Raw genomic sequence first — 14,422 nt, forward strand, 5'->3', positions numbered from 1 at the left:
TGTAAGTCTTTGCTGTCGTCCAGCATTCTGTTTTTGTTTACTTTGCAGCCAGTTCAGTTTTAGTTTTGTTTTGCATAGCCATCCCTAAGCTTCAATGCTTTTTCTTAGCTGTACTCGCCTTTTATTTATTTTTGGTTTAAGTGTTAGATACCTTTTTACCTTCACACTGCCTCCCGCATATTGTGATCACGACAAACCATGTTCTCGACATCTACAAATCAGTTAGCTACCTGCTGCCACCTACTGATATGGAAGAGTATTACACGGTTACTCCGCCGATCTCTAGACAGCGCAGACTCAACAACAGCACATTTGCGGATTATAATTACTGGTTTGCAAAAAATATTTTTAACCCAATTAGGTGAAATTACATCATCTCCCACGGCACACCAGGCTGTATTTCACGGCACACTAATTTGGTTGAAAAACACTGGAATAGACAATATGTAAATTTTTTTGACCGTCCAAAATGTTGACAGACCCACGGAGGACAAAGGAGTCTCGTCTGCCCATCATCTGTCTGTGCAGCGCAAGCACTAATCATACAACCGTGTGTGGATTTTGGAACTGTCACTTTGCACGTCCTTCTTACGCGAGCTCGCTAAAACGCAAAATAGTGCGCGCAAAACGGTGATGAGTGTTAATAAATCACATAGCGTGTGCTAAATAATTATACGTGCATCTTCTACTCCCAGTTTTGTGGGTGTTTTGATGATCAGCATACATTTTGCATATTAATTCTGCTCACTCAACAGACGCAATCCACTTTGCAAACGTTTAGTCGATCAGCTTTGCCTGTGGTATCAAGTTTGCACGTGTTTTAGTACACGCAAACCTTTACTAAATCAAGCCCTGAGTGTGTACACAATATAAACACACATTTGTGTTACACAACTGTGTCACACTCAGATTATAGTGCAAGTTTTACCAACCATCAAAATCAACTGGAGCTGTCAGCTTGAGCAAAGCGACATCCTGATCATTGGTCCTGTTGTCGTAGTTTTCATTCAGTATGATACTCTCAACCAGGAAGGGCTGAGGTAGATTATCCAGAGACACAGCGCCTCCGTACACTTGCCAAAACTGCGGTGATTGCATTGAAGGGACAGCCCTGAATGGTGGATAAACATTTTTATAGTCTTTCATCTTTTGCTTTTTTACTGGAATGCAAACTGAAGCTTCGTCTTGTGATAAAACACTCACCCCGGGAAGCAGTGGGCGGCAGTCAGCACAAAATCGGGCGCAATCAGGACCCCTCCACACACATGGGAGCCCCTAAAGTGCAGAGATAACTGCCAAGGCCACTGACCCCTCTGTGCAACGCTGCCTCCGACGATGCGAGATGTGGACTGCTGCCGGCCACAGTCTGTGAAAGGTGATACCAGCATTTATTCTACACATTATCATCACCCTAGTTGTTGTCGAGTATGCTCTGGCATGTTTTAATAGTGGTAGTAGTAGTATATAGCGCATTCAAACTGGACTTTTTGGAAGTATAACAGGAAAGTTCCTATGTGGATGTCAAAATGCCTCATTTTTTAAACTTAAAGGCCTACTGAAACCCACTACTACCGACCACGCAGTCTGATAGTTTATACATCAATGATGAAATCTTAACATTGCAACACATGCCAATACGGCCGGGTTAGCTTACTAAAGTGCAATTTTAAATTCCACGCGAAATATCCTGCTGAAAACGTCTCGGTATGATGACGTCAGCGCGTGACGTCACTGATTGTGGAGGACATTTTGGGACAGCATGGTGGCCAGCTATTAAGTCGTCTGTTTTCATCGCAAAATTCCACAGTATTCTGGTCATCTGTGTTGGTGAATCTTTTGCAATTTGTTCAATGAACAATGGAGACAGCAAAGAAGAAAGCTGTAGGTGGGAAGCGGTGTTTTGCGGCCGACTGCAGCAACACAAACACAGCCGGTGTTTCATTGTATACATTCCCGGAAGATGACAGTCAGGCTATACCATTGGCCTGTGGAGAACTGGGACAACAGAGACTCTTACCAGGAGGACTTTGAGTTGGATGCGCAGACGCGGTACCGTGAGTACGCATGCAGCTGCGGCTTCCAAACATTTGATCGCTTGCCCGTACGTGCGTGCCGCTATGTACATGTCACGTACGTAACTTTGGGGACTTTGGGGAAATATATGTGCTGTATGAACTTTGGGGAGGTGAACGGTATTTTGGGCTGTGGGATTGAGTGTGTTGTGCAGGTGTTTGAGTTGTATTGGCGGGTTATATGGACGGGAGGGGGGAGGTGTTTGTTATGCGGGATTAATTTGTGTTGTTTATTTACACATATACATACACACTCGTCTACTCATTGTTGTATTTATAAGTGCAATGCTTTGCTGTCAGTAGCACAGCCTCTGAAGGAGCATAGGTATGGGCAGTGTAATATTCTGGGTTGGAGTCAATAACCAGGCGAGGTGATTAGTTACGTCTCTTTACTTCATACTTCAGAACCGACTCCCACACTTGCCGTCAGGGTGCGCAATACAACGTAAACCGTTGGCCAACCAAAAAGTAACCACAGAACACTGTGGTTACTTTTTGGTTGGCCAAGCGGACGTGACGTCAGGCTGTCCTCGCTCAGGTCCGCACGGACCTGGAGGGGGCGTGCCTTAAGTCCGGCTGGAAATCGGGAGAAATTCGGGAGAATGGTTGTCCCGGGAGGTTTTTGGGAGAGGCACTGAAATTCGGGAGTCTCCCGGAAAATTCGGGAGGGTTGGCAAGTATGACTGGAACTAAGGGGCCAAGCCCAACTCCTGAAAAACAACCCCACCCCATAATTCCTTCTCCACCAAATTTCACACTGGGCACAATGCAGTCGAAAATGTAGCGTTCTCCTGGCAACCTCCAAACCCAGACTTGTCCATCAGATTGCCAGATGGAAAAGTGTGATTCATCAGTCCAGAGAAGGCATCTCCACTGCTCTAGAGTCCAGTGGCGACGTGCTTTACACCACTGCATCCCACGCTTTGCATTGGACTCGGTGATGTATGGCTTAGATAAGGCTGATCGGCCATGGAAACCCATTCCATGAAGTTCTCTGCGTACTGTACGTGGGCTAATTGAAAGGTCACATGACGTTTGGAGCTCTGTAGCAACTGAGTGTGCAGAAATTCTTTGCACTATGCGCTGCAGCATCCGCTGACCCCTCTCTGTCAGTTTACGTGGCCTACCACTTGGTGGCTGAGTTGCTGTTGTTCCCAAACTCTTCAATTTTCTCATAATAAAGTTGACTTTGGAATATTTAGGAGCGAGGAAATTTCACGATTGGATTTGTTGCACAGGTGGCATCCTATGACATATCCACGCTGGAAATCACTGAGAGTGGCCCATTCTTTCACAAATATTTGTAGAAACAGTCGCCACGCCTAAGTGCTTGATTTTATACACCGGGCCAAGTTATTAAGACACCTGATTCTCATCATATGGGTGGCCAAATACTTTTGGCAATATCGTGTACTTGGTCAAATATAGATATTAAAGAAGTGCATCAGGTTTGTGTCAGCGAAGAGGGGTTGATTCAGGAAAGATGACTGCAATTAACTGCACCTGATGTCCATCATCTTGACAATGACCAACAATGTCTAACAAATGTTCCTACGGCGAAACAGTTTGAGATAATGACTCCCAAAAACAACTGTGAGCACCTCACGATTCTGCATAACGCAGGCATGTGCTCAATTTCCAAATCGGTTTAAAAAAAGCTTTGTTTTTGTTTTTTTTAGCTTTTTCCCCCGCATCCTTCGATATTTTCTTCGTATGAGGCCCTTGGGGGTTTAGCTGGTTTAGTGTTATGAATTAGAAAAAATCTAATTTAGGCGTTCAGGTGTGCATGACGGTGGGGCAGATGGTGTCTTCTTACCTACGCACTGCAGGGAGACAATGTTTTGGTCTGGACAGGAGGAACTGTCAAAATAAGACACATATGTGAGACAAATGACAAGTACATACTAACATGCACCGTTTTAAGCACACACTCATCAGCTTGTGCCTTGATACTGTATTTACAGTTGTCCCTTGCTACAAACCCCAAAACCAGTGAAGTTGGCACCTTGTGTAATTCGTAAATAAAAACGGAATACAATGATTTGCAAATCCTTTTCAACTTATATTCAATTGAATAGACTGCAAAGACAAGATATTTAATGTTCAAACTGAGAAACTTTTTTTTGGCAAATAATCATGAGCTTAGAATTTAATAGCAGCAACACATTGCAAAAAAGTTGGCACCGGGGCATTTTTACCACTGTGTTATAAATGATAAATGGGTTGTACTTGTATAGCGCTTTTCTACCTTCAAGGTACTCAAAGCGCTTTGACACTACTTCCACATTTACCCATTCACACACACATTCACACACTGATGGAGGGAGCTGCCATGCAAGGCGCTAACCAGCACCCATCAGGAGCAAGGGTGAAGTGTCTTGCTCAGGACACAACGGACATGACGAGGTTGGTACTAGGTGGGGATTGAACCAGGGACCCTTGGGTTGCGCACGGCCACTCTCCCACTGCGCCACGCCGTCCCTGTTACATGGCCTTTCCTTTTAACAACACTCAGTAAACGTTTGGGAACTGAGGAGACCAATTTTTGAAGCTTTTCAGGTGGAATTCTTTCCCATTCTTGCTTGATGTACAGCTTAAGTTGTCCAACAGTCCGGGGGTCTCCGTTGTGCTATTTTAGGCTTCATAATGCGCCACACATTTTCAATGGGAGACAGGTCTGGACTACAGGCAGGCCAGTCTATTACCCGCACTCTTTTACTATGAAGCTACGTTGATGTAACACATGGCTTGGCATTGTCTTGCTGAAATAAGCAGGGGCGTTCATGATAACGTTGCTTGGATGGCAACATATGTTGCTCCAAAACCTGTATGTACCTTTTAGCATTAATGGTGCATTCACAGATGTGTAAGTTACCCATGCCTTGGGCACTAATACACCCCCATACCATCACAGATGCTGGCTTTTGAACTTTGCACCTATAACAGTCCGGATGGTTCTTTTCCTCTTTGGTCCGGAGGACACGACGTCCACAGTTTCCAAAAACAATTTTAAATGTGGACTCGTCAGACCACAGAACGCTTTTCCACTTTGCATCAGTCCATCTTAGAAGCCGGCAGCGTATCTGGGTGTTGTTGATAAATGGCTTTCGCTTTGCATAGTAGAGTTTTAACTTGCACTTACAGATGTAGCAGCGAACTGTAGTTACTGACAGCGGTTTTCTGAAGTGTTCCTGAGCCCATGTGGTGATATCCTTTACGCACTGATGTCGGTTTTTGATGCAGTGCCGCCTGAGGGATCCAAGGTCCGTAATATCATCGCTTACGTGCAGTGATTTCTCCAGATTCTCTGAACCTTTTGATGATGTTAAGGGTCGTAGATGGTGAAATCCCTAAATTCCTTGCAATAGCTGGTTGAGAAATGTTGTTCTTGAACTGTCTGACAATTTGCTCACGCATTTGTTGACAAAGTGGTGACCCTCGCCCCATCCTTGTTTGTGAATGACTGAGCATTTCATGGAAGCTGCTTTTATACCCAATCATGGCACCCACCTGTTCCCAATTAGCCTGTTCACCTGTGGGATGTTCCAAATAAGTGTTGAGCATTCCTCAACTTTCTCAGTCTTTTTTGCCACTTGTGCCAGCTTTTTTGAAACAAGTTGCAGGCATCAAATTCCAAATGAGCTAATATTTGCAAAAAATAACAACGTTTTCGAGTTTTAACGTTAAGTATCTTGTCTTTGCGGTCTATTCAATTGAATATAGGTTGAGAAGGATTTCCAAATCATTGTATTCTGTTTTTATTTACGACTTACACAACGTGCCAACTTCACTGGTTTTGGGGTTTGTATATCGCACTTCAAATATTGCGGCTTCGCTACATCGCCGATTTTAAAAAGCATATTCAACATAGTCGGGGCCTAAATTACGAGTTATTGCTTATATGTATTACAGTGCAGTATTTGTCTCATTTTCTATTATTATGTTGTGGTGATTCGTAGAGATATTCCCCAAGCGTAATTACGAGAGTGCAAATATCTCGCAGCAACATGGCAGCTAATCTTGATGCTATCTTCAAAGCGACAATCAAGCTGACCAACTTTTGGCAGAACAACTAAGTGAAGTGAAGTGAATTATATTTATATAGCGCTTTTCTCTAGTGACTCAAAGCGCTTTACATAGTGAAACCCAATATCAAAGTTACATTTAAACCAGTGTGGGTGGCACTGGGAGCAGGTGGGTAAAGTGTCTTGCCCAAGGACACAACGGCAGTGACTAGGATGGCGGAAGCGGTAGTCGAACTTGCAACCCTCAAGTTGCTGGGACGGCCGCTCTACCAACCGAGCTATACCGCCCCAACTCCTTGATGCACTTCATCTTCAAATCCTGCCTCGTCAATAACGCATCTCCAGGACGCGATTTGTGCAAACAAGACTATCTATCCGCAGCAGAATGCTCAGTGGAGATTTAAGCACTTCATCTTCCACAGCAATTACACGGCCCCACATCAAAATTGGCGAGCCTTTGGCGTGAGCGATGTGGAACGACAACGCAGACATGCAAGGCTAACGACACAGAATGCTAACAACACGACCAATGGTTGTACCTGCGACTGTCAAGTTTACCAAAGTTTGGCAGAATAACACACACCCACGATTTCAGGACATCAAAGCCCAGTTCTAACTTGAATCACCCAGGATGGGACAAAGTATTTCCACGACGTGGCTGTGTTCTAGTGGCCGGGCCGATGCATACTTGGAGGATGTTCTGGGAACTGTAATCTACAGAAGAAAACACTCAATGCTATGATATTGGGTGAAATGAGTTTAAAGGTGACTATGTGGGTGTTATTTCATGTATAAAGGGCTCTAATTAAGTAAATAAACGTATTTAGAAAACATGTTTTTAATGCCCTAACTATGAAAATATTTGATTTATTAATAATAATAATAACAGTCAGAGCTAACCTGAACCATGCCATTAAGGTTGCACGACACAGAATGCTAACAACACGACCAATGGCCGTACCTGCGATTGTCAAGTTTACCAACGTTTGGCAGAATAACACACACCCACGGTTTCAGGACATCAAAGTCCAGTTCTAACTTGAATCACCCAGGATGGGACAAAGTATTTTCACGACGTGGCTGTGTTCTAGTGGCCGGGCCGATGCACACTTGGAGGATGTTCCGGGAACTGTAATCTACAGAAGAAAACACTCAATGCTCCAATATTGGGTGAAATGGGTTTAAAGGTGACTATGTGGGTGTTATTTCATGTTTAAAGTGCTCTAATTAAGTAAATAAACATATTTAGAATACATGTTTTTAATGCCCTAACTATGAAAATATTCGATTTATTAATAATAATAATAATAATAACAGCCAGAGCTAACCTGAACCGTGCCATTAGGGTTGCACGACACAGAATGCTAACAACACGACCAATGGCCGTACCTGCGACTGTCAAGTTCACTAACGTTTGGCAGAATAACACACACCCACGGTTTCAGGACATCAAAGCCCAGTTCTAACTTGAATCACCCAGGATGGGACAAAGTATTTCCACGACGTGGCTGTGTTCTAGTTGACGGGCCGATGCACACTTGGAGGATGTTCCAAGTGTGTTTCATGTATAAAGGGCTCTAATTAAGTACCGTATTTTTCGGACTATAAGTCGCAGTTTTTTTCATAGTTTGGCAGGGCTCCAGTGCGATTTATATATGATTTTTTCCTTCTTTATTATGCATTTTCGGCAGGTGCGACTTATACTCCGAAAAATATGGTAAATAAACGTATTTAGAAAACATGTTTTTAATGCCCTAACTATGAAAATATTTGATTTATTAATAATAATAATAACAGCCAGAGCTAACCTGAACCGTGCCATTAGGGTTGCACGACACAGAATGCTAACAACACGACCAATGGCCGTACCTGCGATTGTCAAGTTTACCAACGTTTGGCAAAATAACACACACCCACGGTTTCAGGACATCAAAGCCCAGTTCTAACTTGAATCACCCAGGATGGGACAAAGTATTTCCACGACGTAGCTGTGTTCTAGTGGCCGGGCCGATGCACACTTGGAGGATGTTCCAGGAACTGTAATCTACAGAAGAAAACAGTCAATGCTACGATATTGGGTGAAATGGGTTTAAAAGCAACTATGTGGGTGTTATTTCATGTTTAAAGTGCTCTAATTAAGTAAATAAACGTATTTAGAAAACATGTTTTTAATGCCCTAACTATGAAAATATTTGATTTATTAATAATAACACTAACAGCCAGAGCTAACCTGAACCGTGCCATTAGGGTTGCACGACACAGAATGCTAACAACACGACCAATGGCCGTACCTGCGACTGTCAAGTATACCAACGTTTGGCAGAATAACACACACCCACGGTTTCAGGACATCAAAGCCCAGTTCTAACTTGAATCACCCAGGATGGGACAAAGTATTTCCACGACGTGGCTGTGTTCTAGTGGCCGGGCCGATGCACACTTGGAGGATGTTCCAAGTGTGTTTCATGTATAAAGGGCTCTAATTAAGTACCGTATTTTTCGGACTATAAGTCGCAGTTTTTTTTCATAGTTTGGCAGGGCTCCAGTGCGATTTATATATGTTTTTTTCCTTCTTTATTATGCATTTTCGGCAGGTGCGACTTATACTCCGGTGCAACTTATACTCCGAAAAATATGGTAAATAAACATATTTAGAAAACATGTTTTTAATGCCCTAACTATGAAAATATTTGATTTATTAATAATAATAATAACAGCCAGAGCTAACCTGAACCGTGCCATTAGGGTTGCACGACACAGAATGCTAACAACACGACCAATGGCCGTACCTGCGATTGTCAAGTTTACCAACGTTTGGCAAAATAACACACACCCACGGTTTCAGGACATCAAAGCCTCAGTTCTAACTTGAATCACCCAGGAGGGACAAAGTATTTCTACGACGTGGCTGTGTTCTAGTGGCCGGGCCGATGCACACTTGGAGGATGTTCCAGGAACTGTAATCTACAGAAGAAAACACTCAATGCTACGATATTGGGTGAAATGGGTTTAAAGGCAACTATGTGGGTGTTATTTCATGTTTAAAGTGCTCTAATTAAGTAAATAAACGTATTTAGAAAACATGTTTTTAATGCCCTAACTATGAAAATATTTGATTTATTAATAATAACAATAACAGCCAGAGCTAACCTGAACTGTGCCATTAGGGTTGCACGACACAGAATTCTAACAACACGACCAATGGCCGTACCTGCGACTGTCAAGTATACCAACGTTTGGCAGAATAACACACACCCACGGTTTCAGGACATCAAAGCCCAGTTCTAACTTGAATCACCCAGGATGGGACAAAGTATTTCCACGACGTGGCTGTGTTCTAGTGGCCGGGCCGATGCAGACTTGGAGGATGTTCCGGGAACTGTAATCTACAGAAGAAAACACTCAATGCTCCGATATTGGGTGAAATGAGTTTAAAGGTGACTATGTGGGTGTTATTTCATGTATAAAGGGCTCTAATTAAGTAAATAAACGTATTTAGAAAACATGTTTTTAATGCCCTAACTATGGCCGGGCTCCAGTGCGATTTATATATGTTTTTTTCCTTCTTTATTATGCATTTTCGGCAGGTGCGGCTTATACTCCGGTGCGACTTATACTCCGAAAAATACGGTAAATAAACGTATTTAGAAAACACGTTTTTAATGCCCTAACTATGAAAATATTTCATTTATTAATAATAATAATAACAGCCAGAGCTAACCTGAACCGTGCCATTAGGGTTGCACGACACAGAATGCTAACAACACGACCAATGGCCGTACCTGCGACTGTCAAGTTTACTTTAAATTTTCCTGAGGGAACTCTCCTGAAGGAATCAATAAAGTACTATCTATCTATTTATCTATCTACATATCTACCAACATTTGGCAGAATAACACACACCCACGGTTTCAGGACATCAAAGCCCAGTTCTAACTTGAATCACCCAGGATGGGACAAAGTATTTCCACGACATGGCTGTGTTCTAGTGGCCGGGCCGATGCACACTTGGAGGATGTTCCGGGAACTGTAATCTACAGTTTAAAAGGTGACTATGTGGGTGTTATTTCATGTATAAAGGGCTCTAATTAAGTACCGTATTTTTCGGACTATAAGTCGCAGTTTTTTTCATAGTTTGGCCGGGCTTCAGTGCGATTTATATATGTTTTTTTCCTTCTTTTATTATGCATTTTCGCCAGGTGCGACTTATACTCCGGTGCGACTTATACTCCGAAAAATACGGTAAATAAACGTATTTAGAAAACATGTTTTTAATGCCCTAAATATGAAAATATTTGGTTTATTAATAATAAACCAATCGAGGGACGACTGTAATACAGAAGCAAGTGGCGGCTAGATAATGATGATGGGTTGTTTACCTGACTTCTACCGTGCCCTGAATGTTTTCAGACGATCTGTTGGTCACCATCAAACCAAGGGAGTCCTGGGATGTGAAATTCTTGCTAATGAAGGAGCTGAAAACAGGTAGAAAAGAAGTAGCTCAGAAAGCAGGACGAGAATCACATACGGCAAGAGTGCTGATTAGAGATGTCTATAAAATAAATAAATGCATTATAATGTAATATCGGAAATTATCTGTATCGTTTTTTTTTATTATCGGTATCGGTTTTTTTAATTAATTTTTTTTATTAAATCAACATAAAAAACACAAGATACACTTACAATTAGTGCACCAACCCAAAAAAACCTCCCTCTCCCATTTACACTCATTCACACAAAAGGGTTGTTTCTTTCTGTTATTAATATTCTGGTTCCTACATTATATATCAATATATATCAATACAGTCTGCAAGGGATACAGTCCGTAAGCACACATGATTGTGCGTGCTGCTGGTCCACTAATAGTACTAACCTTTAACAGTTAATTTTACTCATTTTCATTAATTACTAGTTTCTATGTAACTGTTTTTATATCGTTTTACTTTCTTTTATATTCAAGAAAATGTTTTTAATTTATTTATCTTATTTTATTTTATAATTTTTTTTTAAAAAGTACCTTATCTTCACCATACCTGGTTGTCCAAATTAGGCATAATAATGTGTTAATTCCACGACTGTATATATCGGTTGATATTGGTATCGGTAATGAAAAAGTTGGACAATATCGGAATATCGGATATCGGCAAAAAGCCATTATCGAACATCCCTAGTGCTGATTCTTTACCTTCTAAAGCCAAGCTGGGCACAAGTCTGGTCGGCATTGTCTTGGTTCCAGCCACTGGAGCAGACTGGAAGAAAGCGGCCATCTTCGGCGGTCCTAACCTGCAGACGGTTGACACTCGCGAACCTCACTGGGGAAGACAAAGAAATAAGATTAGTATTGACTTAATAATAGTACGCCATTAGTCATAGTCCTAAAAACCAGCAGTAGGGCACTCTCATCTCGAGCCTGCAGGGATTACAGTCATTGTCCGTATGGTTGCACACTCACCGCAGTCCATTTCGTCAGAGCCCATCTCGCAGTCCCTGACGCCATCACACTCGATGGTCGTATTCTCAGGGCAAGTGTCATTCCTCAAAGGCGGTCGGCTGTTGCTTGGGCCCCCATTTTGCTGGTTGTTGTTGTTGCTATTGATAAACGACTGAGTCACCAACCTGGTGCTAAAGTGCACTGCCATTAGAAGAAAAAAAAAAACAAGGTCAAGTAATGAATGTCATGGAATAATAAACAAGAATAAGAGTCATCGTAGGAAACTGTATTAAAAGTTAGCTCCTGTTGGCCAGAAATAATGTCTTAAAATTGGTTGCTTTCATTTGAAAGCATTGTGGTGCCTTGGTTTACACTGCAAAAAGTCAGTGTTCAGAAACAAGGGGAAACAAATACAAAAATTAGGGGTATTTTATTTGAACTAAGCAAAATTTTCTGCCAATAGAACAAGAACATTTGGCTTGTCAAGACTTTCCAAAACAAGTAAAATTAGCTAACTTCAATGAACCCCAAAATACCTTAAAATAAGTACATTCTCACTAATAACAAGTGCACTTTTCTTGGTAGAAAAAAAAAATATGAGTCCTTTTTGCTCAATATGTTGAAAAATATTCTTAAATGAAGTAAATGCTAGTGCCATTATCTTGACATAATGATATGTGCTCGGCATTACATTTCTTGAAACCAGCAAACTTATACTAAAAACTAATTTATTGTTCTTAATGGAAAGGCAACAAGGCAACCGCTTATTACTCTCGGGGTCTACTAGGCAAATCATATGGTCTAAAAATAAATGTTTCCATCGATAACATGACATCATCGCGCCAAGTGCGTGCTCTTTCAGTCAATTAGTGCGCATATATACAGCCCGGCCCCCAGCCAAATCTTTTTTGATTGTAATTTTGAAGAATTCATCTGAATGTGCATGAACTATTTCTGTTCAAAATTGTTTGAAATGTCACATGTTAAATGTTTAAATATTAACTGTCAGTTTACTGTACTGTGCCAACTGTACTACTATATGAGTATGTATTTTCTATTGTTTCATTGAAAATAAAACAGCAAAGTCCATTTGGCTGTCATCTGTTTTAATTATGAGACACAATTGTGTCAGAGTCATGATTTTCTTTTTTCATGCTTGAAATAAGAAATTATTACTTTAAAAAAGTAGTTTTATACTTGTGAGTGTTGATGACACAGCTTTGCATCAGTTGATATTCTAGTTTCAAGCATGTTTTACTCAATATAGGTCATAAAATCTCAGCAACAAGATCTAATATCTTACTGAGATCATTTAGGACCAAAACACTTAAAACAAGTAAAACACTCTAACATAAAATCTGCTTAGTGAGAAGAATTATCTTATCAGACAGAAAATAAGCAAATATCACCCTTATTTGAGATATTTAATCTTACTTAGATTTCAGGTTTTGCAGTGTACGTACACTGCATAAAAGAGCTGTCAAAATATTAGATTAAAAATAGAGGAATTATCTGTCCATGCAGTTAGTTAATTTTACTTGATAAGACGTCCTAAATTAAGATTTGTATGTCTAGAAATTAGCAGAACTTTTGACAAAAGAAATAAGTATTTCACTCTGAAAACAAGCATTCTTAAATGAAGCATCCTTGGGATGTTGCAGAATCTTTAAACATTATTTTCTATGTGGGACAAACCAAAATATCTCATTTGAATAGTTATTTTCTCAATTTTAACATTTTTAAACTACAATAGACAAAATCTAAGTATTCACGCTAAAATTTAGACTATGATATAAAGTCAATGACTTAAGATAAGTAAATATCTATTAAAATTAAGGAAATGTTTAATCTTTGCAATTGACAAATAATTAGCAATTTTTGTGTGATTCTTAAAAAATTCAGCCAAAATATTGCCCTGGTTTACGTATACGTCTTGGTTATTGTTGTCAGAATAATTGTATCTAAGTGTTGCCATGAGTTCCCGGTGAGAAGACAAAAGCTGTCTTTGATCCTACCAAGAAGAAGGCTTGTAAAACTCCACTGTATAGGATGGAAAGCAACATGAAGGTGTTCTGTTTCTTTGATGCATTGTTATCCACAGACAGATTTTGTCTTGACCCGAGAACTACAAAGCGGAGAGGAATCAGGACCAGACTCCCCTCCAGGCGACCTTTTCTTTGAACTGACCTTTTCTTTGAACTGTTTGTAATCAAAGGCGATGGATGTTTACGACCCCCGTCCCTTAGAAACAGCTGTTGCCATGTAATCAGGGAAAGTCCAAATAAAAGAGGAGGCGTACAATCTTTCGTCAGGAGTGTGGTGAGACTGTACAAGAGTACAGCCCAGACGTTTCTCCTCAATTGAGCCAAATTTAATTCGGTCTCTGTTTAATTCCTTGCTTCTTGTTTTGTTTAATAGATGTCATCAGTGTTTGAACCTGACATCTTACAGCCAAGTAATGCGCTTAAACATTTACGCAGATAGTAGGACGCTAATTTTGTAATGTTTTTTAAGCATTATATCCCGCTCTCTTCTGGCTTTTAGTGCATAATGGCATAAACTACGCACGTACGTAACATGTGCATTAGCTTGTTGTGTTGTTAGCTAATTATAGCGAATTAGCGAGCTAACGTTAGCTATCATTGTATGTATCTTAATACAACAACAACATGATTGAAAATTGTTTGTTGCTTCTCTGACACGGCGACAATCATGTTTTATTCAACACAGTGAGTAATTGTGAAAAATATAGACATTTAAAAATGATATATGTTCTGTTAACTTAGGTGCTTTAATGTGTGCAGCGAGCTGTTGGAGATCTTTTTTCAGTCTGTCGTGGCCAGTGCCCTGTACTTTGCAGTGGTTAGTTGGGGGAGCAGCACCAGCAAAAGGGA

General features: G+C 40.8%; 1 protein-coding gene across 1 annotated transcript in view; it reads right to left on the reverse strand.

Annotated features, from left to right (window-relative positions):
* The window catches only part of tmprss13a (transmembrane serine protease 13a), a 38,724-nt gene that overhangs the window by 8,880 nt on the left and 15,422 nt on the right, over positions 1-14,422 (reverse strand). Inside the window, exons 4-9 of the mRNA XM_061972097.2 lie at positions 11,550-11,729; positions 11,283-11,409; positions 10,477-10,572; positions 3,889-3,932; positions 1,204-1,366; positions 933-1,111 (exon numbers count right to left, since the gene is read on the reverse strand). Of these exons, the coding sequence (XP_061828081.1) occupies positions 933-1,111; positions 1,204-1,366; positions 3,889-3,932; positions 10,477-10,572; positions 11,283-11,409; positions 11,550-11,729 (789 nt within the window). The remainder of the gene's footprint in view (positions 1-932; positions 1,112-1,203; positions 1,367-3,888; positions 3,933-10,476; positions 10,573-11,282; positions 11,410-11,549; positions 11,730-14,422) is intronic.

Source organism: Nerophis lumbriciformis, linkage group LG17, assembly GCF_033978685.3.
Source record: "Nerophis lumbriciformis linkage group LG17, RoL_Nlum_v2.1, whole genome shotgun sequence".
Taxonomy (NCBI): domain Eukaryota; kingdom Metazoa; phylum Chordata; class Actinopteri; order Syngnathiformes; family Syngnathidae; genus Nerophis; species Nerophis lumbriciformis.